The sequence below is a fragment of the Watersipora subatra genome, chromosome 2 (assembly GCF_963576615.1).
Source record: "Watersipora subatra chromosome 2, tzWatSuba1.1, whole genome shotgun sequence".
Taxonomy (NCBI): domain Eukaryota; kingdom Metazoa; phylum Bryozoa; class Gymnolaemata; order Cheilostomatida; family Watersiporidae; genus Watersipora; species Watersipora subatra.
This window is the reverse complement of record NC_088709.1, coordinates 75,916,633-75,943,426: the sequence shown is the minus strand read 5'-3', so window position 1 is coordinate 75,943,426 and position 26,794 is coordinate 75,916,633. Positions and strand designations below refer to the sequence as shown.

General features: G+C 37.9%; 2 protein-coding genes across 3 annotated transcripts in view; both read right to left on the bottom strand.

Annotated features, from left to right (window-relative positions):
- LOC137388890 (uncharacterized) overlaps positions 1-26,794 on the bottom strand; it is a 193,055-nt gene that overhangs the window by 95,529 nt on the left and 70,732 nt on the right. The window lies entirely within an intron of this gene.
- On the bottom strand, positions 437-26,794 carry LOC137387097 (E3 ubiquitin-protein ligase TRIM56-like). The gene is made up of 8 exons (XM_068073398.1): positions 26,625-26,794; positions 18,296-18,446; positions 17,994-18,174; positions 17,507-17,703; positions 14,281-14,451; positions 13,793-13,901; positions 6,967-7,038; positions 437-594 (listed from the first exon to the last, which is right to left on the bottom strand). Exons 1-8 carry the CDS (start codon positions 26,792-26,794, stop codon positions 437-439), a joined length of 1,209 nt encoding a protein of 402 aa, XP_067929499.1.

The window sequence follows — 26,794 nt, the reverse complement described above, 5'->3', positions numbered from 1 at the left end:
CTAGAAGAAAGTGCAAGAAGCAATACAATGCAAGCTTGGTATGTACAGTATGTCCTACAGCACTTCGCCATTTTCGTGCATCCCTGTTGGTGGCAACAAGATTAACGTGACCAAGTCAGGTCACACCATGTGGGCGCATGGCGGTGGCAAGTGCAGGGGTACAGTATACCTCGTTGACAAGGTACAGAGGGCAATGTTTCTTAATGTGGGAAGATCGCCCCCAGTTTCTCATAAAGCTGTGTACGCCCACCCTGACTGAGGCTCATCGGCTTCAAAAGGAGTCAAAAAAGAAGCGGATGAAGCGATAGGCTAAATCACTGATGTCAAAGTCGACTCAGCGATCAAGAGTTTCCTTTTCTCTTCCGTGCCATTGAGGCACCTAAACAGCCAGACTGCCAAACCCAGGGCCGAGCTACAAAGCCAGTAAAACGGACGTTCACTCTGAAACAGCCTGAGCCACGCTGGGACCGGCTGACTGAGGTGTTAGAATGTCCACTCGCCGACCAGCTGCTGTACCGCCGTCAGAAGGAGTGAGCCAGACAACTCTTGGAAGACAGTTGCCATGTGCAAGAGCTAGCAATGCGTACTGCCCAACTGATTCAATTCAGGAAGCCAGGAGATGACGACAGAGTCTTCACCAAGTTAGAAGTTTGTCAACTTGAATGTAGAGCACGACAGCCCCGGCTCTAGGCCCAGTAGATCACCCCTCATACACTGTTTCCATGACTCACATAATTCACATGATTTGAATAATTGGAATGGTTCGCATGTGGAGTTACTTTACCATCGAACGTTTCAATGAACACCTGGCGATACAGATTTAACGCCGGCGCTTGACCCCAAAGGTCAAGTAGTAGCCTAATTAATGACTCTATAAATAGCTACGCAGTCTTTTCACGCTAAGCTTAGCAGGGATCATTCAGAATGTTGGGCATTGGAGACTGCGCAAATCGAAATAAAAATGACTGAAGCGTGAGAATGTTTATAATGTAATAGCCATCGATATTCTAATGCGTATTATTCGCAAATGCCGTTTCCATGATTTGCAAGCACGATGGATTCGATAAAGTTTTTTGGGTCGCAGAACTCGCTTAGCTTGCAGATTCATGCCGTTTCCATGACGTGGATAGCTTGCGGATTGGCTTAAATTTGCGAATTATGTGCATCATGGAAACATAGTGATAATGATCACATGCTCAGGTTTGAGAAGGACAAGCCGGTAACAAAACGAAAACCAAGCTAAGCCCCTACCTGGCCGAAAGCACAGCCCTCAATAGAACTACCTAGTCAGTCGGCCATCGGCTTAGCTGCCAAATCGACCTTGCTTCCGGGGCAGGGCTAGCCTCATCAAGAGACTATATAAGGAGGTGCACAAACAAATGAGAAGACGTCAGAGGGGCAAGACATCTCTTGCCCCAAGAGCAAGAGACTGTCAGAGATTCACTGACAGTCTCTTGCATGCAGTTCCTTGTAAGTGCAAACATTGTGTTGTATTGTATATATACAGCATAATTGATACAGTATATGCATATATATATTCATAAATCTCAAAGTTTGCCTGTACTTGTGTAGTTCGGTATGTCCAGTTATCTATTATATAAACGGCAATCGTTGTCTGTCTGCATGCGTGATTGAGTGTCCGCCTTATAGAGTACCATACTTTTTGAACTATTACCCGCTACTGGGTATCTAGGGTGCATTAACAAGAATCTCTGGTTATTACACGCCTCTATACATAACCTATTAATCGTTTGTACATAAAAATCACTTCATCTCTTCTTAGCGTGCCTCTTTACGGTGCCCAATGACCATGGTGCGTTTGAAACAGCAAAGTCGCTGCCGTGTTAAAAAGCACCGTCCTGAGTTCTGCGGCCTATACAAAGGTGCCTATATAGCTATACACATGTACTAATCATTAAATAAAATAAATTAATGAATAGTAATTCACATGCGATTAATATTTACTGCCAACGTGTACTGAGGTCACGCGAACGTCGGTTTCTTGCGGTCACTGGAAAAAACGCAGTTTTCACCTACTAAGTTTCCACACCAAAAAGATAAGTACATCTTATTCAATGTTGTATTGTCTATGAATTGCCACACTTCCAATACATAACCCTTTCACTTGCGTCCATGTGCAAATCTAGCTATCGGCCTACTGCCAGCCATTTTGCCGATATTGCTTCATATGTATACAATATTTTTTCAATTTCAAACTCCATCTAGAACGTTTGTTTTGGTTATATATTTCATTTTGCTAACATTTTAACAAGCACTGCTATGCAAAAAATTTGTTGTATCTATACTTTCTAAATCGGCTATAATGTCATCAACATAATTAGTTATTTGTTTTCTAATTCGGACGCCTTTGATGAACTTACACAAAAATGTTCGTTTTTAAGTTGGAAATCCCCAAACAAAGATTAAAATATTAAACTTTGGGCTAATTTTATAGAGAAATCTTAGGACAACACTGTCACTACCATAAAAGTCCTGAAGATCGTTGGTCATGTTATCAACGAATAATATAATACAGTTACTAGCAATTGCTGGGAAAGTCGCAAAAATGTGTCTACGGCGGTCGACCATAGAAAACGCATAAATGAGTCTACTTCGGTGAAAGGGTTGAAGACGTTAGATTTGCCACTGTTTGTGATAGTAAACATGTTCATTTCCTTCTGAGTTACTTTTACTTTTTTTTCCAGCTACGAGTACTACAAAATTACAGCTGCTACAGAACTTGCACGAGTACTGCTACTGCGTTTTACGTACTAAATTTTTACATTGAAAAGGTTAGTACATTTTATTCAATGTTGTATTGCCTATGAATCGCCACACCTCATCTACTTAATAACATTGGATTTGCCACTGTTTGTGATAGTTGGACAAGTTCATTTCCTTCAGCAGCTGAGTTACTAATTTTTTTTCAGCTACGAGTAGGCCTACTGTAACTTACTACTACAGAACTTGCCCGAGTACTCCGAGAGTTGCGATAGGCGATGGTGAAAAGAAAGAGAGCAGCCAGTATCGACTTACTGTCACCCTGCTTTAGCCATGACCATCTGTACGGCGCCTGCTAAAAAGTAAGCACAAGCCGAGAACTGTTTGTTCATACACCCGACAGAAAAACAAAAAATGTTGTCTATTCGCAAGTGTTGCGTTGAACTAACATTGTGTTATTGTTATGTCATGCTATGTTCTTCATGTTCTGCTATACCACATGCGGCATTTTTAACATATTTTTTAGTATATATATATATATATTGTCATGCATTCGTTATCCTTATTGTATCTCATAAAAAGGCTATCATGTTGGTGTTATGTTTTATTATTGTCAGGTGCTAATGCTGTATCTGCCTTGACATCATACTGTCTGTGCTGTCATACATATAAATTTTATCAACACAACCTCATTACTGTTTGTATATACCATGTCAAAACACAGGCTATAGACGAAAAACTCGTGAGCAATGATTAGTGTTTTAAGCATGTAGTCTCCATTCAATAAATACTGGCGATAGCAAAATATTTTGTATAATTTTTTAGAAGATGCAAAACTTTTCAATACTGCCAGTTTGAAGAATTTCAGTTTGCCTAGCAATGTCAATTTCATTATCAGTTCTCTGTACACAAATAGGGCAACGCCGATTTGAGTGGTTTGAGACTGATGCATTGTAGACTAGCTGTAAAACGTATTGCAGATTTCCATTGTTCTCCCCAACATTATTGACATATATGACTGCATATGCGTATGCATAGTGTGATCAGGGCAAAAGATTTCAGTAGACTGCATATTTAGAGTTGTTTTACAATATGAAAGACAACTCTTGATAAACCTCTTGCTGTACATGAATGTGTCCCTGTGCACGGGTAATGCAGCTAGCGGTTTGAGGCCGTGGCGTCACTCGGGGATGCGCGGGAGACCTTTTTCGCCCTGAGTGCAGCGAGAGTATCCAGGCTCGGCTATCCGGATGAATGAGTTGGCGAGTGCGAGGCGATTGATTGCGAAGCAATTGAGTGCCAGGCGATTGATTGCGAGGTGATTGATTGCAAGTGCGAGGCGATTGGTTGCGAGGCGATCGATTGCGAGGTGGGTGCGGGCCGATTGATTGCGAGTGCGAAGCGATTGATTGCGAGGCGAGTGCAAGAGCACGATTGTCAACTGCTCGGCGGGTAAGGACTGGTCAGCCAAGGCGGGGGCTTGGCGGCAGAAGTGCGCGATCGTCAACTGCAAATATAGACGGTCTGAACGGACGCATGAATCTAGACACATGAATCTAGAATATCTACTAGATGTTACACGCATCCAGCTGTAAAACACATTGCAGATTTCCATTATTCTCCCCAACATTATTGACATGTAATATGTGTGCGCATATTCAGGGCAACAATTTCAGTAGACAATTTACATAATAATACATCAGGGCAACAATTTCAGTAGACTGCATATTTGAAGTTGTTAAACAGACTACTCTCAATACTACTCTACAAAGACAACTCTCAATAAACCTTATGCTGCACGTGAATCTGTTCGAGTAGGCGGATAATGCAGCTAGTCTACTATACAAACGGCAAAAAATTGGTCTGTATATTTGTGTGTGTGTTCGCGTGCGCGTGTTTGTCCACCTTATAGAGTAGTCTTCCCTTTTTCCATCGGACAAATTTCGGTCATGCGAAGCGGAGTGAATTAATATGCGCACCGTACTTTTCAGACTATTAGCCGCTACTTTTTTCTGATGGTTTGAGCCATGCGGCTTATATAAAGGTGCGGCTATTCTGTGTTTTTTTTCACGGCTAAGGCGCATTAACCGGAATCTCCGGTTAGTGCGTCTCTTTACATAACCTATTTACCGTTTTCCGATTTTAACACAAAAATGACAGCTTTGTTTGATCGAAGGTGAGAGAATCTAGATTCTAGAGGCTATTTCTACTCGAGATAATACAATTTTCCGCGTGAAAAGGATTAACCTTTACGGCAATTTAGCAATTGAACTAAATCGCCGTAAAGGTTAATACTTTTCACGCGAACAATTGTATTATCTCGAGTAGAAATGGCCTCTAGAATCTAGATTTTCTCACCTTCGACCAGACAAAGACACTACAATATCTCCTTTTTACATATCGTCGTACCAGTATTGTCGTATTCAGAGTTTTGATGGATAGCTGTTGTTGGAACAGTAGCGTTTTTATACACACACTTCTATACAAGAATTTTCATTACTAATTCAACATATTCGGAATGTTTATTTTGTTTTATTAGTTCGTAATAATTGTGTCATTACCGAATCATCTCTTATTGTAATCGTAGTAAAATAGACTTAATTTAGCTATTACGTGCTTGCTAATTATTTCACTTTTACATCTAATCCCTTTTATAGTCGTTTTATTTTTATTAATTTATTTGACCTGCACAAAACATTTTTTTCGTGACATGAAGTTTAAAAGTTAGAATGGCAAGTATTGCTATATGTTAAATACAAATCAATTTTCTTTCCAAAAACTTTTTATTACCCGAGCAACGCTGGGTTGCACAGCTAGTGTATATATATATGAATATATATACTAGAGGAATGCCCGGCATTGCCCGAGTAGTAAAAGTCTTTGCACAAAAAATTTATTTTCATTTAACATATATGTAACAACAGTCACCATTCTAACTTTCAAACTTTATATCATGAGAAAAATGTTTTGTGCAATTTAAATAAATTAAGAAAAAAAATAAAACAAATGTAAAGATTGTAATACTTTGTCAAACAACTGTAAATTTCAAATTTCATATCATGAAGAAAATGTTTGGTGTAGGTCAAATAAATTAGGAAACAAAATAAAACAACCATACAAGTGTTTAAATGCAAATGTGAAATAATTAGCAAGTAAAATAAGTCTGTTTTGCTATGTTTGCAATAAAAGATTATTTGGTAATTATACAATTAATACAAACTGAAAAAATAAAGTGAAAATCTTGAATATGTTGAATAATTATTAACAATTCATGCATAGAAGTGTGTGTGTATAAAAAAGTTTCCTGTTCCAGCAGAAGCAAAAAATGTCATTTCTAGATTGTAATAGCTGTAGCTGGAGACACCAAAGTACAGAGTCACAGAATAACAGACGACAAACTTTGGGTTTTACATATTTATATGTGTATATAGCCTATACCAGGGATGGCCAAATGTTTTGGTCATGATCAGCTACATCCAAATCTGACAAATTAAAGATCCAAAACGAGCTAAAGGTGTGCATTTTTACCATATAAACATGCAATTATTTGTGTACACCTTAAAACAAAGCATCAAATACGATTTTAAAAAACTTTGTTTATATTTGACTAAAAATCCCTGAATGAATGTGTTGTAATAAGTATGTCTGATGTCAGTGAGAAAAATTATGAGCGAGCTTTGACTTCACAATATTATCAAAACGCAGTTTCCTGCCACTTACAGCGACTCTTAAAGTTCATGAAGAGGAGTATTTGTGAGTCGTGCTCTATAATTGTTTTTACAAAATTCATTTCTGAAAACAAAACATGTTTGTTTTTCACAATATTCATAGCTGAAAACAAAGAATTTACAAACATTCGAATAAAAGTTTACAAAAATCTTTTTTAAACCAAATTTTTAACAAAATACTTCAAAAATATTTATTGACAGCCAACTTGGAAGATCCACAAAAAAAGAATGCAGAGATCGTAATCCGGATCAAGATCCGCCATTGGCCATAGCTGGCCTATAAAATTACATTGAGTGTAATGGCAATCATATATATACAAAGTATATATCTTTCCCATTGCACTCAAGTAGTTGGATTGTTGTGGAACACAACAGTTTCTTTGAGCGTTTTACGATAATTACACATATTTGAAGCTACGAAATAGACAAGAAGTCTAATATCCAACGTAAAAAGGAATGACACAAGAATGGAGTGGGTATAGACAACATGCGATAAAACTTACAGAATCTGGCTCACCATCAGACAGTTTAACAATCTGGACGTTGTACCTTATCTTCCTGATTTCTGCCTTAGTCAATAATTGACTTTCTAAAATCAATAATTACCATTAGCAAACTAACATAATCAATACTATGACAGTACCTCGATATCAAGATAACTATTACTATAACAGTATCTCTATACCAACATAACTATTACTATGACAGTATCCCTATATCAACATAGCTATTACTATGACAGTATCTCTATATCAACATAACTATTACTATAACAGTATCTCTATACCAACATAACTATTACTATGACAGTATCTCTATATCAACATAGCTATTACTATGACAGTATCTCTATATCAACATAACTATTACTATGATAATATCTCTAGACCAACATAACTATTATATGACAGTACCTCTATACCAGGCATGGGCAAACAACGGCCCGGGGGACACATGCGGCCCGTTAAACTTTTTAATCCGGCCCGCCGAACTTGAAGAAATTAAATAAATTAACTTTGAAATAAATAAGCCATAACTGTCACTAACCACTTTTATCGTATTAACTAGGTATATCAAACACGCTGATTCCGATTTTGTACTCAAAATAAAGATTAGTCTACTTACTTTCAGAGTAGTGAAGGCTTTTTACAGTGTTTTAATATTGGTCTCGAAAACAACACGATCGCCATAACAAGCTCCGCCCAAAATTACGTGACGAAACCTAGCTTTATAGGAACAAAAGTTACGTAGGGATGTTTAGACCGATTTAGAATAATAGAGATGGATGTTTTAAATACCATTAATATCTAAATTCAGCCTTAAAAATAATATCAGTCTGTTCTGAAAGGTGGATACGCTATTTAGCATTGCATATTTTAAAAAGTGCGATACCAACGCTAGCTTGTGATAAAACCGCGCTTTTTGAGCTCATTTTTCTCGGCGTTCAGCCCATTTAAACGTCATGTAACAAGCTACGAGCAATTTTAAATAGTTTATATACTTTTCATAAAAAAAATGAAATTATTTTACAGGCTGGATTTAGATAATATTGGGTTTTAAGACACCCATCTCTATTATTCTAAATCGGACTTGTAATTCTAAATGGGCGGAGCTTGTAATGCCGATTGTGTTGTTTTCGAAACGGATATTGAAACGCTTTAAAAAAGCCTAAATGACTTTGAAGGTTAGTTGCCTAATCTTTATTTTGAGTAAAAAATCGGAATCAGCGTGTCTGATTTACCTAGTGAATACGATAAAAGTTGTTCGTGACAGTTATGGTTTAATGTTTTATTTTCCCTGCAATTCTAATGTGTTCCCACTAGATTTCGCACTCTAGATACAGTGACTTTGTTGAGGTTCCGCATATTACGGTACTCCACGTATGCTTTTTGACCCCTCAGCCCTTCTGTAAAATGAGCGGACCTAAGAAAAGGAAAGTGGACAGAGAATGTCGAGTGTTCAAAAAGGAGTGGACAACTAAATATTTTTTCACTGAACACCGATCATCTGCTGTATGCCTGATATGTCAGGAAACTGTGGCGGTTTTTAAAGAATATAATATTAGCCGTCACTTTACTACAAAGCATGCTAACTATGTTAGCAAGCTATCAACAAAAGAACGGGAAGCTACTGCTCAGAAGTTGGCGGCTAATTTACAGGCTCAACAAAACTTTTTTCACCGCCAAACTGCCATTCAGGAGTCAAGTACCAAGGCCAGTTTTATGCTTTCATTCAAACTGGCAAAGGCCAGCAAGCCTCTGTCTGAAGGCGAGTTTGTAAAAGAATGTATGGTAGAGACAGCAAGTGTCTTGTGCCCAGAGAGCAAAGACAAATTTGAAAAAATCAGTTTATCGCACAGGACAGTGACTCGCCGTGTGGAACTAATAGATGAAGATATCACAAGCAACTTAAATAAAAAGGCGGAGTCATTCACGTTATATTCATTAGCACTGGATGAAAGCAACGATGTCAAAGACACTGCTCAGCTCCTCATTTTTATTCGAGGGATTAACAACACTTTTGAAATAACAGAGGAGTTTTTGAAAATGGAGTCTCTGAAAGGACAAACACGGGGAGAAGACTTGTATGACCGGGTGTCTGCTGACATCGAAAATATGAAGCTCCCTTGGAGCAAACTTATCAACGTCACTACAGATGGATCTCCGAATATAACGGGGAAAAACGTTGGCCTGCTGAGGAGAATCCAGAATAAAGTCAAAGATGAAAATCCTGACCAGGATGTTATTTTTCTCCACTGCATCATCCACCAGGAATCTCTATGTAAATCGGTATTACAGCTGAATCATGTTGTGAATCCTGTCGTGAAACTCGTCAACTTTATTCGTGCAAGGGGACTTCAGCACCGTCAGTTCGTTACATTTCTGGAGGAAACTTATGCGGATCACCAGGACCTGCTTTATCACTCACGAGTCCGCTGGTTAAGTTTGGGCAAAGTGTTTCAACGAGTGTGGGAGCTCAAAGAGGAGATTGGTGCATTTTTGGAGTTACAGGGAAAGGTTGACAAATTTCCTGAGCTGAGCAACAAGAGCTGGCTGTGTGACTTTGCGTTTGCTGCAGACGTATTTTCACACATGAATGAGCTCAACATGAAACTACAGGGGAAGAATCAGTTTGTGCAGGACATGTACACAAACGTGAAAGCCTTCAAATCCAAGCTGGTTTTATTCTCCAGGCAAATTTTAAATAAGTCGTTCACACATTTTCCCACACTAGCCACGCTGAAAGAGGCTCGCGCAAAAGTGAAGAAATACGGCGAGTCACTAGATGCGCTGCACGGAGAATTCTGCTGTCGGTTTTCTGATTTTGAAAAAATTGACAAGTCACTTCAGTTGGTGGCCTGTCCCCTGTCACAAGACTCCGAAACAGCTCCAGAGGAGCTGCAGCTCGAACTGATCGACCTTCAGTCCGACCCAGTCTTAAAAGAGAAGTTCAACTATCTGAAACTGAATGACTTTTATGCTTCACTCAATGAAGCCGCATTTCCAAATATCCGGAGGACAGCGCAGAAGATGCTGGCGTTGTTCGGCTCGACCTACGTGTGTGAACAGACGTTCAGCATCATGAACATAAACAAGGCCAGCCACAGATCCCAATTAACAGACCAACACTTCAGACCCATCCTGAGAATTGCTACAACTAAACTCGCTCCAGACTTTGATGCGCTGGCTAAAAAGGGAGACCAACAGCACTGTTCCCACTGAAGGTAAAAGTTTCTCCTTTGTATTATGTAAAAAATGCTTTGGAGAATAATTAGTTCAGTAAGCCTTATATGTTACAAGTCATTTCTGTTAAAGAGCGCACATAAGTGGTGCGCAAATGAACGCACTTTCTCAAAACAAACAATGTGCACCAGATCAAATATAACGCTCTCCGCAGTAGCGCATTATCAATGTTCCGTCCTTGCGTTGATCGTTGTTGACTTTTGGCACTGGAGACACAAACTGAATAGAAGGAGCAGGATAAGTACATCTGAATCTCTTACTGTTTTTGAAATAAATTCAGTCAGGAGGAGAGTGATGATGATATCCAGAAGGTAACAGAACTTGCAGTGCTTTAAATAGAAATTGTTCGTAACAAAATAATTATTTTTTATTTATTTAATTTTCAGTGTATTAAGACTCATTTCAATAAATAGCTAAATACTGTGGGGCTTTAAAGACGGATCTTTTGTTGTAATGCTTTTGTTCATTATAATTTGAAATTAAAGCACATGTTTTCTCCATATTCCATGATATATATTTTTTTCTCCTGTGAGGTGGGGTTACCAAAACACTCCATCCATCTGCTCCTGGTCTGGCCCGTCTGTCAAAATTTAGAACCCATTGTGGCCCACGAATCAAAAAGTTTGCCCACCCGTGCTCTATACCAACATAACTATTACTATGACAGTACATCTATATCAACATAACTATTACTATGACAGTATCTCTATATCCACATATCTATTACTATGACAGTACCTCTATACCAACATACATGTAACTATTACTATGACAGTACATCTATATCACCATAACAATTACTATGACAGTACATCTATATCAACATACCTATTACTATGACAGTACCTCTATACCAACATAACTATTACTATGACAGTACCTCTATACCAACATAAATATTACTATGACAGTACCTCTATAGACCAACATAACTATTACTATGACAGTATCTCTATATCAACATAACTATTACTATGACAGTACCTCTATACCAACATAACTATTACTATGACAGTACCTCTATATCAACATAACTATTACTATGACAGTATCTCTATATCAACATAACTATTACTATGACAGTACCTCTATACCAACATAACTATTACTATGACAGTATCTCTATATCAACATAGCTATTATTATGACAGTATCTCTATATCAACATAACTATTACTGTGACAGTACCTCTATATCAACATAACTATTACTATGACAGTATCTCTATATCAACATAACTATTACTATGACAGTATCTCTATATCAACATAACTATTACTACGACAGTATCTCTATATCAACATAAATATTACTATGACAGTACCTCTATATCAACATAACTATTACTATGACAGTATCTCTATATCAACATAACTATTACTATGACAGTACCTCTATATCAACACAACTATTACTATGACAGTATCTCTATACCAACATAACTATTACTATGACAGTATCTCTATACCAACATAACTATTACTATGACAGTACATCTATATCAACATAACTATTACTATGACAGTATCTCTATATCAACATAACTATTACTCTGACAGTACCTCTATATCAACAAAACTATTACTATGACAGTATCTCTATATCAACATAACTATTACTATGACAGTATCTCTATATCAACATAACTATTACTATGACAGTATCTCTATATCAGCATAACTATTACTATGACAGTACCTCTATATCAACATAACTATTACTATGACAGTACCTCTATACCAACATAACTATTACTAGAAATTCCCCTGTCATACAGCCCACGACCAAAGTGATAATGGAAAAAGAAAGGGTACTGCTGGTTGTTGAGAAAATAGTTACAACAGGTCCAAATTCTACAAAAGTAGAATTATTTAGTTAGATGCTGTAGGCTTCGCCTACAACATCTACTAAAGAATTCTCTGAATCAGATGAGTTGTTATTATTTTGAGTAGCGTGTTGTTGAACATTAGCTTTTGATGTTGATGGTTGCTGTAAGGACCTTCTATTTCTCCCCCTCCATAATAATTGTGAGGCACGTGGAAGGCCACTGCGACGACGTGATGTTCTGGGAGGTTTTATGTCCATGGTAGTTGTCAAGTTGTTTTGAAATGAAACTCAAAAGGTCAATTATGCAAAACAAAAGGTTGTATAAAAATCAGACCTAATCTACTACTATCTCAAGGTTATGTTTTACAACAATAAAATAAATATTAATTCAAGCTGTAGATCTAACCTACTGTACGGAATTTAACTAACAGCAGCAATTATGAAATATGGCTATTATATCTCTGAAATGCATCATTAAAAGTAAAACGGCAAGCTGCCGTGTACTATACAGTTTGAAAGTTGATTGTGTTGTGAATGTAGAATGGTTTCGACAGCAATATGTAACAGAAAGCAAGCATTAGCATTCACGCCTCGGAAAGTTTTCTGCAAGCTGGAGTGAAATAAAGAAATATTTTTGTCACAAAGTGGCATTGTAGTTCGACCCTAACTTGTAGATAAGATGTAAATAAATCTGGCTAATGTTCTAGATACTTTAAAAAACCTTCGGTTATTGGACAAAAAGCGTAGGCTGATAAACTGGGTACCACATTTTCATACCTGTAAATCGGTCTACGCCTCAAACAGTCTACGTTAATTACAGAAACCTTTGGCATTTAAACAATGCTATAGACTGGTGAAATGTCCACGCTTTTCTCGTAAAATACTGGCGACTTAATATTTCTAGTCTCTGTCGCACGGCATTATCGGCGTTCACATGCCAGTCTTAATTTTGATTAAAATAGGCTTGTAAAGTTTTTATTTCGATATAAGGCCAAATTAATCTGTCTATTTATGTATAATCTGATCAGATGGGTTAGTTTTAAGATGTTGCTGTAACCTTTCAAAGACTTTGTAACATATTTAAATAAGTTTATATGTGTTTTGTATTATTATACTTAAACGACTCTACACAAAAATGGGTAAATTTGTTGAAGAGATTTCGGTACAAGGGTTTGGTCACGCCGTTAACGGATAATCTTTCGGGAGTTGTATGCACATATGCGTTTATCATAAAGCTCCCAAACAATCGCTATGCTCGTAATTGGTCATGGGACTATGACAGTACCTCTATATCAACATACAGTAGCTATCAAACTATCTAAGCTTACAGACTATGCGAAAAACTTTACACTACAAATTTTAAATTTAACCTACTTAACACTGATTGGTATATAAACTTGCTATCAGAGTGATATGAATAACAGACCAGAAGCAATTCTACTGAGCTATAAGCATGACTGAGGCTCGTGAATTTTTGTATCTATGAGTTTTATGCTCCCTTTTTCCATGTGACCAATTCTCAGCACTTCCTTTACTTAGCAATTTTAACCTGCCTCTGAACCAGCATGCCCTCCTCCCTTCCGAAGCATTGTCACTGCCATACACAAACATAAACATAGTGATTCATTTCTGCAGATGTAAAGGGCTCACATGGAATGTGTTCTCTATAGCAACTGATGTAAAACTGTCTTTAACTACAGATCTACAAATACAGACCTACCAATACAAACTAACCAATACAAACCTGCCAATAGAGACCCACTATTAACCAACCATTGATAGTCAGTCCAGTAGCTTCAGTTATGCGTAGAGCAGGTAACTCCTTTGCAAGCCTATTGTTTAACTCCAACTCTGCCTGCTTACCATTCCGTATGACATCCACCTGTGTACAAAAATCTGTTGAAACTATGGGTTGCAAAAATAATGTATATCCTTAGATAGTTTTTTCAAGCTAAACACCTTCATTAGTCAAAGTCCAGACAATAACTGACTGCAATCGTCACGCAAATAGGGTGGTCCATTGAGTGCATAAGGAGTGCTAACAAGGATTGCATTCAAGGTCAGCTAAAGACAGAGGTGTGATGGCTAAATATGCAAGAACTGGGTTACTGGGTTACTGGGTGACTAAGTACCTCAACATACATGATGTATGGTCATAGAAAAGGATTACATCACCATTTTTAACAGAAATATCTATACACTTTTTGAATCATACTAACTACATAATTTACCAGAAGAGTCTTGATTTCTTTAATACACACCAGATGATCCTGTTTCAGACTGGTGAGTATTCTCTGTGATAAGGTGTTTAAGTGGGACAACTCTGACTCAACAACATCATCTTTGAACCGAACAATGTTACCCTCCGTCTCTTGTCTCTTCTCATTGAACTCTTCCTCTAAGCTTTCATACAGAGTGTTGATCTCTTTTAGCTAAAACAACAATTAAAATATTTTAGTGGTTAAGAGGATAGAGATAGAAGGTACATCGGCGGGAGAGACAACTCCAGCTGATGTACCTGAATTAACAGTGTTAGTTACCTGCTCCCGTTACTGACCTGTTCCTGCTCATACATTTCCTCAACTGCTCATCTCTAGCTCTAAGTAATAACTCATACATTTCATCACCTGCTCATCTCTAGCTCTAAGTAATAACTCATGCATTTCACCAACTGCTCATCTCTAGCTCTAAGTAATAACTCATACATTTCATAACCTGCTAATCTCTAGCTCTAAGTAATAACTCATACATTTCATCACCTGTTCATCTTTAGCTCTAAGTAATAACTCATACATTTCATCACCTGCTCATATTTAGCTCTAAGTAATAACTCATACATTTCATCACCTGCTAATCTCTAGCTCTAAGTAATAACTCATGCATTTCACCAACTGCTCATCTCTAGCTCTAAGTAATAACTCATACATTTCATCACCTGCTAATCTCTAGCTCTAAGTAATAACTCATACATTTCACCAACTGCTCATCTCTAGCTCTAAGTAATAACTCATACATTTCATCACCTGCTCATCTCTAGCTCTAAGTAATAACTCATACATTTCATCACCTGCTCATCCCTAGCTCTAAGTTATAACTCATACATTTCATCACCTGCTAATCTCTAGCTCTAAGTAATAACTCATACATTTCACCAACTGCTCATCTCTAGCACTAAGTAATAACTGATACATTTCATCACTTGCTCATCTCTAGCTCTAAGTAATAACTCATACATTTCATCACCTGCTCATCCCTAGCTCTAAGTTATAACTCATACATTTCATCACCTGCTAATCTCTAGCTCTAAGTAATAACTCATACATTTCACCAACTGCTCATCTCTAGCTCTAAGTAATAACTCATACATTTCATCACCTGCTCATCTCTAGCTCTAAGTAATAACTCATACATTTCATCACTTGCTCATCTCTAGCTCTAAGTAATAACTCATACATTTCATCACCTGCTCATCCCTAGCTCTAAGTTATAACTCATACATTTCATCACCTGCTCATCTCTAGCTCTAAGTAATAACTCATGCATTTCACCAACTGCTCATCTCTAGCTCTAAGTAATAACTCATACATTTCATCACCTGCTAATCTCTAGCTCTAAGTTATAACTCATACATTTCATCACCTGCTCATCTCTAGCTCTAAGTAATAACTCATGCATTTCACCAACTGCTCATCTCTAGCTCTAAGTAATAACTCATACATTTCATCACCTGCTCATCTCTAGTTCTAAGTAATAACTCATACATTTCATCACCTGCTCATCTCTAGCTCTAAGTAATAACTCATACATTTCATCACCTGCTCATCTCTAGCTCTAAGTAATAGCTCATACATTTCATCACCTGCTAATCTCTAGCTCTAAGTAATAACTCATACATTTCATCACCTGCTCATCTCTAGCTCTAAGTAATAGCTCATACATTTCATCACCTGCTAATCTCTAGCTCTAAGTAATAACTCATACATTTCACCAACTGCTCATCTCTAGCTCTAAGTAATAACTCATACATTTCATCACCTGCTAATCTCTAGCTTTAAGTAATAACTCATACATTTCACCAACTGCTCATCTCTAGCTCTAAGTAATAACTCATACATTTCATCACATGCTCATCTCTAGCTCTAAGTAATAACTCATACATTTCATCACCTGCTCATCTCTAGCTCTAAGTAATAACTCATACATTTCATCACCTGCTCATCTCTAGCTCTAAGTAATAACTCATACATTTCATCACCTGCTCATCTCTAGTTCTAAGTAATAACTCATACATTTCATCACCTGCTCATCTCTAGCTCTAAGTAATAACTCATACATTTCATCACCTGCTCATCTCTAGCTCTAAGTAATAACTCATACATTTCATCACCTGCTCATCTCTAGCTCTAAGTAATAGCTCATACATTTCATCACCTGCTAATCTCTAGCTCTAAGTAATAACTCATACATTTCACCAACTGCTCATCTCTAGCTCTAAGTAATAACTCATACATTTCATCACCTGCTCATCCCTAGCTCTAAGTTATAACTCATACATTTCATCACCTGCTCATCTCTAGCTCTAAGTAATAACTCATACATTTCACCAACTGCTCATCTCTAGCTCTAAGTAATAACTCATACATTTCATCACCTGCTCATCTCTAGCTCTAAGTAATAACTCATACATTTAATCACCTGCTCATCTCTAGCTCTAAGTAATAACTCATACATTTCATCACCTGCTCATCCCTAGCTCTAAGTTATAACTCATACATTTCATCACCTGCTCATCTCTAGCTCTAAGTAATAACTCATGCATTTCACCAACTGCTCATCTCTAGCTCTAAGTAATAACTCATACATTTCATCACCTGCTAATCTCTAGCTCTAAGTAATAACTCATACATTTCACCAACTGCTCATCTCTAGCTCTAAGTAATAACTCATACATTTCATCACTTGCTCATCTCTAGCTCTAAGTAATAACTCATACATTTCACCAACTGCTCATCTCTAGCTCTAAGTAATAACTCAGACATTTCATCACCTGCTCATCTCTAGTTCTAAGTAATAACTCATACATTTCATCACCTGCTCATCTCTAGCTCTAAGTAATAACTCATACATTTCATCACCTGCTCATCTCTAGCTCTAAGTAATAGCTCATACATTTCATCACCTGCTAATCTCTAGCTCTAAGTAATAACTCATACATTTCATCACCTGCTCATCTCTAGCTCTAAGTAATAACTCATACATTTCATCACCTGCTCATCTCTAGCTCTAAGTAATAGCTCATACATTTCATCACCTGCTAATCTCTAGCTCTAAGTAATAACTCATACATTTCACCAACTGCTCATCTCTAGCTCTAAGTAATAACTCATACATTTCATCATCTGCTCATCTTTAGCTCTAAGTAATAACTCATGCATTTCATCACCTGCTCATCTCTAGCTTTAAATAATAACTCATACATTTCATCACCTGCTCATCCCTAGTTTTATGTATCAATTTCCTCATCCGTTCTGTTTCTTCACCATAATCAGTCAGAACACGATCACTCTCTTTGCTAAGGAATGATAGAGTGCTTTTCTTCTCTTCAACTTTGTCTTTCAGTAATTCTATCCTTTCTTTTGCTTCACTATAAAGTTTCTTAAGTGGAGCAGACGTATGTCGGGAGCCTATAAAAAGGTGAGTGAAATTGAGATAAATTGGGTAACAGAGAAAAGTGGAGTAAGAGAGACATGGAGTGAAAGAGAAGCATACAGTAACAGAGGGAAAGGCAGAGAGTGAAAGAGAGACACGAAGCGATCAAAAGATCAAAAACAAAGAAATTCGACGTTACAGAGAAGCACTAAGTGACAGAAAGACATAGATTTGTGAAGAGACATGGTGCAATAGAAAATTGCGAAAGAGCAGGAAAAAGATTGAAAACTATGAATATTATGAGACACATGTGATGGTCACTCACCTGAACAGGCACCTTCTTCATCAATGCAGTCTTCACAGAGAATATCTGAACACCTTCGACAACCAAAAGATAACACTTGTCCTTCGTGTACTGAACATGTTCTTTTCTCCTCCCGTTTGCTTCGTAGGCTAAACTCAGCAATGCTGATAAACTTGTGTTTAGATAGCAAAGCATCATGGTGCTGCAAATGCAAAAAATGAGCCACCATATTTAGTGTAATTTGTCATTAAAATAGTGGTTCAATCTTCGGAGTCAACTAAGGCCTTTCATCTAAGCTAGGTTGACCTGCAAGTATAACTCACCTTTTTATGTTCTGGACAGTATTTCTTCTTGCACTCCGCTTCAGGGCAATATATAGTAGCTGGCTTCTCACACACATCACAGAAGTACTGAGGATTCTGGGTACCTATTTGAGCATCCGGTAGACTATGAATTGGCACATTCAGAACCTGCCTGAATGTCAGAATGTAAAGTTGACAGAGGACAGAATTGGTACTTTCCTAGAGTAATGCTTCATATCAGACTTGAGTTGTGTTTTGATGCTGTGAAAAGGAATAAACTTAAAGTTTGAGCATATTAAAACATCTTAGAATGTTCATGAAGTTTCCTGTGTATCTTTACTATAATCTTTACTAATCATTCTTACTATAAAGCAAGGTTTGAAGTGGGGAAAAAATTGCATCATAAACGAATCGAACCTGCAACTTTTGGCTTCTCAACCCGGCATGCTATTATCTACACCAGGGGTGTGCAACAGGCGGCCCGTGGGCCACAATCCGGCCCACAGGCTAAGATAATGTGGCCCCTACATTGCGGTGCTGGTGTTTTAGAGTAGTAAACTGTCATGCAAGTGCCAAGTATTATTGGTACTTTGCCAACAAACATTATGCTTATTAGCTAAAGCTTTATACAAGCTAATATATTATAGTACTGTCTCATTATAGCTATTAATAATGCTTGTAGCTTTTTTACAAAGCTTTTCTATGACCAAACATATAAATACTTGGGTTTTCTGTTATCAAATCAGTTGTCTCTGGAGAGTGCAATAAACCACATTTCTCTAATTTAATACTCTATTTGATTGCTTCTGTGCAGAAACATAACAGAAGCTAATTGGCGACAAGGATTTCTCTAAGCAGATTTGCAGCTAAGTTAAAAATTGCACCACTACAATGGCAGAAGTAGCAGACCTGATCAAGCTAATGCAGAAGCAGCAGGAGGACCAGAGACAGCAGCAAGAGGAAAACAGACGTCAGCAAGAAGAGCATAGACAACAGCAGCATGAGGAGTTCAAGCAGCAACAAGAGGAATACAGACGTCAGCAAGATGAAAGAATGGAGGAGAATAAGAAACTGATGGAGCTACTACTACAAAACCTACAACGGAAACAAGAAACAGCTGCAACCGCTGTTCCAGCCTTCCCAGGTTTTGACCCAACAGCAGAGCTACTAACAGATTACATAGACAGATTCAACACCTTCATTGCAGCAAATTCTATTCATCAAGACAAGATTGCTGGCACTTTTCTCACCAACCAACAGCCTACACTCTACAAGCAGCTTAGTAATATGGCAGCTCAGCTTTCAACACCCAAGCAGATCAACGACCTCAACATGGATGAAATACTGGAATTTCTCAAAGACCAGTATGACCCTAAGCGCTTCATTGTTAGAGAGCGTTACAAGTATTGGAGTGACATGCAGAGGAAACCTGGAGAAACTATTCAAGAGTTAGCTGCCAGAATTCGTCAGGATGCAACTACATGTGCCTTCATAGACATTACAGATCCATTAGATGAGGCTCTCAGAACAAGATTTATCTGCTCTGTAAACAATGAAGCAGTTCTCAAATCTCTCTTCAAAGTCAAGGACAATGAACTCAACTTCAACAAAGCTATACAGGTAGCACAGGAAACAGAAGAAGCAGCTAAAGTTGCCAAAGAGACAGTTTATGGAAACTCGTCTAAAGTCAACAAGGTTGCTCAACAGAAATCAAGATACAAACCACTCCAGAAAAACAACTCTACACCTGACAAGCAGAAGGAAGGAAAGCTATGCTACAGATGTGACCGAACTAACCATACAGCGGATGACTGCAGATTCAAAGCAGCCACCTGCAACTTTTGTTCTAAACAAGGTCACATAGAAAGAGCATGCAAAAAAAAGAAATCATCTGCAGCAGGAAAACCAGTAAAGATGATAGAATGCACATCAACCAAGATGGTGAAACTTGCTGAAAACATCAAACTGGAGGGAGACAACTTCACACTTGAACTGGACACTGGAGCTTGTGACAACTTCATCTGTAAATCAATATGGGAGAAGCTAGGAAAGCCAAACCTAAAACCTACTACAGTTAACTACAAATCAGCCTCAGGACATCTCATAGAGACGCTTGGCAGATGTGAGCTAACTGCCCAATTGGATGCACAGAAAGAAGTCAGACTACCATTTGTGATTAGTGCTGTACAAGATCTCAACCTACTAGGAAGAACTGCTATACAGCAACTAGGCATCTTTATTGATGACAAGCTACAACAGAACCTTGTATCAACAATCACAGAGAACCAGCCAGATGGGAGGTTACAAATCAAGTGTAAGGAGATGTGCAAAGAATTTCCAGAAATATTCAAAGACGAGCTAGGATGTCTCAAGAACTTTGAACTAGAGATAAACTTCAAACCTTCAACAAAGCCAGTCTTCTGCCGACCCAGACCAGTTCCTATTGCCTTGACAGAAGAGCTCAACCAAGCATACGAAGCAGGTGTAGCTAAAGGCATATGGGAACCAACTCAATTCAACCAGTATGGAACCCCAGTTGTACCTGTACGCAAATCTACAACAGGTCAAGCTGCAGGGAAGATCAGAGTATGTGGAGACTACTCCAAGACTATCAATAATCAGCTAGAAACACATAGGAAACCTATCCCACTACCAGAAGATCTAATCAGAAAACTAGGTGGAGGCTATTGCTACACAAAGATTGATTTAGCAGATGCCTACAATCAAATATTGTTGGCACCAGAAAGTCAACGACAACTAGCACTATCAACACACCGAGGAGTACTACTACAGAAGAGGTTGCCCTTTGGCATAAGCTCAGCACCAGGGTATTTTCAAGAAATCATGGAGCAACTGACACAAGACCTCCCAGGAGTAGCAGTATACCTAGATGATATACTAGTGAGTGGAGCCAATGCAGAGAGCCATCTACAAAACTTACGTCGACTTCTTCAAAGATTAGAAGAAAGAGGGCTCAGATGTAGAAAAGACCAGTGCTGTTTTGCTCAACCGACAGTAGAGTATCTGGGACACAAACTCACTTCAAAGGGAATCACTAAAGGAAAGAAGGCAGATGCAGTACAACAGATGCCAGTCCCAACAGACTTAACTCAGCTAAGATCTTTCTTAGGAGCTACACAATTCTACAGCAAGTTCATACAGGTAGCACAGGTGTATGCATACAGTATGGTTGATACAGTATGCACTATTCACACTATTGGACAACAGCTCAACTCTACAGACTACAATGTTCTAGCAAAGGAGACAAAGAAAGACCCAACACTAGCCACAGTAATGCGCTACACAGCAGAAGGATGGCCTGGTAACAAAGAGATGAAGGAGACTCAGCTGTCACTCTTCCACAAGATCTCAGATTCACTTTCTATCACTGAAGGTTGTCTTCTATATGGCAACAGAGTAGTCATTCCTGTCAAGTTACAACAGGAAGTATTAAAGATCCTTCACCTTGGACACTTTGGAATGGAAAGAATGAAGAAGCTAGCTCGAACTGCTGTCTATTGGCCTCGCATTGACTCTGATATAGAGGAGACAAGCCGACAGTGCACTGCCTGTGCGGAACACCAGAAGCTCCCACAGAAGTATCCTATACATCCCTGGATGCTACCTGAGAAGCCATGGAGTCGTCTTCACTTAGATCATGCAGTAAACTTCACGGGCAGCCAATGGCTAGTGATGATAGATGCCTACTCAAAGTATCCATGCATACACAGGACTTCATCTACTTCTACCAGAGCTACCACAGACATCTTAGAGGAGATATTCGCACACTTTGGATACCCTCACGCCATAGTCACTGACAATGCTACCAGCTTCACCTCAGGAGAGTTTCAGCAGTGGTGTCAAGAGAGAAGCATTGTTCACCTCACTGGAGCACCCTACCATCCAGCTACAAATGGTGCAGCTGAAAGACTAGTACAATCCTTCAAACAAGCCATGAAGAAATCGTCACTCCCACCTAAATCTGCACTACAACAGTTCCTGATGCACTATAGAAGGACACCACTTCCTACCGGATACTCTCCCAGTCAGCTGCTGAATGGAAGACAGATGAGATGCAAGATTGACACCCTATTGCCATCACCCGCACACATAGCACAGTTTCATCAATCCAGAGAAGTCAACCGATCTGCAGAAAAGACAGTTAGCAAGATACACAGCTACAATCTTGGAGCACCATGCTATGCCTTGTATCATGGACCTAGACGCAACAGACAACCTAGATGGGTTCCAGCCATTGTTACTAAGATATATGGAACTCGTAGTCTCAATGTCAAAGTGGTACCAAAGGGACCTACTTGGAGAAGACATGTTGAACAACTCAGACCAAGATACTCAACAGAAGAAGATCAAGACCCTGGAGATAAACCTGATATAACAGAGGAGACAAAACTGCAACTACCAGCCCCTACAACTGTAACAGAGCAACCTCCGTCTAGAAGAAGACCACGCAACCCTCGTCTACCTGATGGAGATGAGTATAGCAGAGACAAACCCCGAAGGTCTAAGAGAACCAGAAAGAACCTTTAGCTTAGTGAGGAGGTGTCATGCAAGTGCCAAGTATTATTGGTACTTTGCCAACAAACATTATGCTTATTAGCTAAAGCTTTATACAAGCTAATATATTATAGTACTGTCTCATTATAGCTATTAATAATGCTTGTAGCTTTTTTACAAAGCTTTTCTATGACCAAACATATAAATACTTGGGTTTTCTGTTATCAAATCAGTTGTCTCTGGAGAGTGCAATAAACCACATTTCTCTAATTTAATACTCTATTTGATTGCTTCTGTGCAGAAACATAACATAAACAAACGTTCATTCACCTAGCGCCTATGGAATAGCCATGAGATCATCATCGCATTAACGACTATATAATAGCTTAGTGATGCTTGTTTATATAACCTATGCTTATAGATTGCACTGATGCTGCCTATGAATCAAATTGACCATTTTAATCCTTTTTTGTGTATTTTAAGCTAAGCTAGAAAGATTCATAGCTCTTGCATTGCCATTTTGCAATAAATTGTATTTTCGTTTATGTTACAGCCAACAATACATGAACTCTGCTGATTTGTATGTACTAAGCCAATTTATACCAAGCTACTCTGCTAGTTGGCAGCATGTAACTTTTTAATATTTACGCTTTATCAACAGTCATAGCTTGACATACAAGTGATCAAGTCTTTTTACTGCCTTACCCGGGTAGAAGGCCAAAGAGGAATGCAATTTATATTATTAGCAATCATTCATGTAATTATTGAAGCATTTGTATATTATAGAACTTATTTATTTTATTGATTTTATATTGCTTAGAAGTGTGCAAATTGCCTACTTATATAAGCTTATATAAACCCATGTCAAAATGTTTTATGTCATTATGTTATGTTTTTATTTTAGTTTTCACGGTTTCGGTTCCAAATAAACAATATAAACCTGAATCAGTTGAACTCAGTTCTTTAACCCCGTAAGGACAGTACACTCTTTATTGATAAAATAAGATTGGGAAAGATTATTACTGGTAAGTGCTAACCAAAATAAAAAAAAAATTTTTTGGGAAGTTGAACATTCTGGGATAGATGTTTCCTCTAATATGTTTTTATTAAGATATTTTTAAAATATTTTCTTCAACTTATATTCCAAATTTAAATGAAATTTATCGACTCTACCCAGTTCTGTGTCAGCTGATTGTACTCATTCAAGCTTTTTTGCGATGGTAATATAACAGTCAAGGAAATTTGTTTTTTGTAGCTAAACATGTCTGCTACTAAGAAAAGAAAAGTTGACGTTGAAGGAAAAGTTGTCTATAAAGATTGGAGTAGCAAATATTTTGTTGCTGAGCACAACAAAAGTGTTATATGTGTAGTCTGCCAAGCTACAACCGCTGTATTGAAGGAATACAACATCAAACGACATTACACATCAATACATTCAGCCTCGTACGATACCTTGTTAGGCCAAGCTAGATTAGACAAGCTGGAACAGATGACCGCAGCAATCAAGAAGCAACAAGGGGTGTTTACTTCATATAAGAAAGACTCTGAGCTTGTAACCAAGCTTAGCTTCAAAGTCTGTGAGTTACTTGCAGAAAAAGGGAAGCCATTTAGTGATGGAAAATTTGTAAAAAGCTGCTTGGGTATATTCACTGATTTCGCCTGTACTGAAAAAAAAAGTTATTGCAACAAACCAGTTTGTCTCGTTTTACTGTGGCACGCAGCATTAACCAGCTTTCGGATAACATTGAAGATACTTTGAAAGAACGAATAAAGAGATGCACATCATATAACTTGGCTTTTGATGAAAGCACAGATAGTTAGTGACACTGCCAAATCGGTTGTTTTCATACGAGGCATCACATATAATTGTGAAATAATTGAAGAATTTTTAGACATGGCCAGTATGTCTTCAACAACCACTGGACAAGACATTTGCGCCAAGTAGTGAAGCTGATGGATAAGTTTGCACTGGACCCTTCTAGGCTCGCTGGCCTAACAACTGATGGGGCACCTTCGATGACAGGGAAAATTAATGGATTCACCAAGAAATTCTTAGATGCCATAGGTTCGCCAGAGGTTGTGTTGAATCACCGTATTATACATCAGGAAAATTTATGCACAAAAATTCTTGGTTTTACTGTTGTGATGAAAAGTGTGGTTAAATGTGTGAACTACATTCGTGCTCGAGGACTCAATGATCGCCAATTCAAGGCATTTTTAGAAGAACTCGATTCAGATTACAGATTGTGGTGTACTTCTCTGCAGTGCGTTGATTGAGCCGAGCTAGTACGCTAAAAAGATTTTGGAATCTGAGAAAGGAGATTATGACTTTCATGGTTAATAAGCAGCAGGATGTTGCTTGTTTAACTGATGATGACTCGTTAAATGACCTTGCCTTTCTAACTGACATCACACAACATCTTTCAGATTTAAATGTTAAACTACAAGGCAAATTTCAGTTGGTAAACAAGATGTTTGAACACATATGTTCCTTTGAAAAGAAGCTTCAACTGTTCCGGAATCAACTGAGTAAAACACAACTTACTCATTTTCCTGGTTTAGCAGTCAGAAAAGCAGAACTGTCAGGAATAGATTGCTCTAAATATACTGAACAACTTGACAAGTTGAATTCTGAATTTTCAATGAGATTTGCTGATTTTAGGAAATGTGAACCTAAGTTCAAACTATTTTCTCTGCCCTTTGACATTGTACCTGAAGACAGTCCTGACCGCTATCAAATGGAGATGATAGAATTACAATCAGATGCTGAATTGAGGAGAGCATATACTAATAAAGATTTAGTCTCTTTTTATGAGAAATATGTATTTGGAAAGTATCCAAATCTAGAGCTGCATGCTAGAAACATGTCATCACTTTTTGGCAGTGCGTATTGTTTTTTTCAAAAGTGAAGTTCACTAAAGACAGGTACCAAAGTCAACTCACCGATGAACATATGACCAGTCAATTTCGAGTTGCTACTACATCAGTAAAAGCGGACATTGAAAAGTTGTGTAGAAATGTAAAATACCAAGTTTCACAATAATTATCTGATATGCACTTTATTTGTTTGTCTCAATTTCTTGGTCCAATATTACAAATTCATTCTAATAAAAGTTTGTATTTATTGTTTGCAAGAAATGTACTTATTTATGTTATAATATTTTCTCAGTCTCCTCAACTCGACACACAATTTTCTATTAGATTACATTATTTTGGGTTGCTGGCCCTAGGTGTTGTTCAAATATTAAAAAGTGGCCCTCAAAAGAAACATGTTGCACACCCCTGATCTACACCAATTATTCATCTGTACAATTCCAGAGTTATTGTGTAAATACTTGTTCTCTGTGCTTTATTGGTGCATGTGATGATCTCTCACAGCACTTGAGACTGCCAGGGTTCTAGTACCAATAATTACTACCAAAGCACTATCACTAAACAATGTCTTAGAATCGTTCTAAAAACTTCACTCTTGTTATGCTGTAAGGCTCTTATCAAATCAGAGACATATAGATATACTGAGAAGCAACTAAAGTATTAGAATAGGTTAACTAACACCTTATTTTGATGTTCTTGTCTCTACTAGAATCATTGAAGTTCTGGTTCATGCTGCTGACCCTGCTGACTTTTCCAGCCAGTAACACAAAAGTACATCAGCATGAAACATGACTCTACTGACACTACTAGAGACAAATTCATAAGTATCAATATAACATATTCCAACACTCTAGTTAATTTGTTAGCAGATGGTCTAGATGATACTGACCTAGTAGAGACACCAACTTAAAATGGTTGTAGCTAATGATAAGATTTGATTACAGTATCATAAATGACTCACTCGCAGTCTGGACACTCTACTATCTTCCGTGCATTCAAAGCTCCATCAAGACAACCTGAGCAGTGTATATGTCCACAGGGTAACAGCTTTGGCATCTTCAAATTTTCATTTTGTTTCAAGCAGTAGCCACATTCTGCTAATGTGTTTGTTGGATCTGGGGCAGCAGCCAT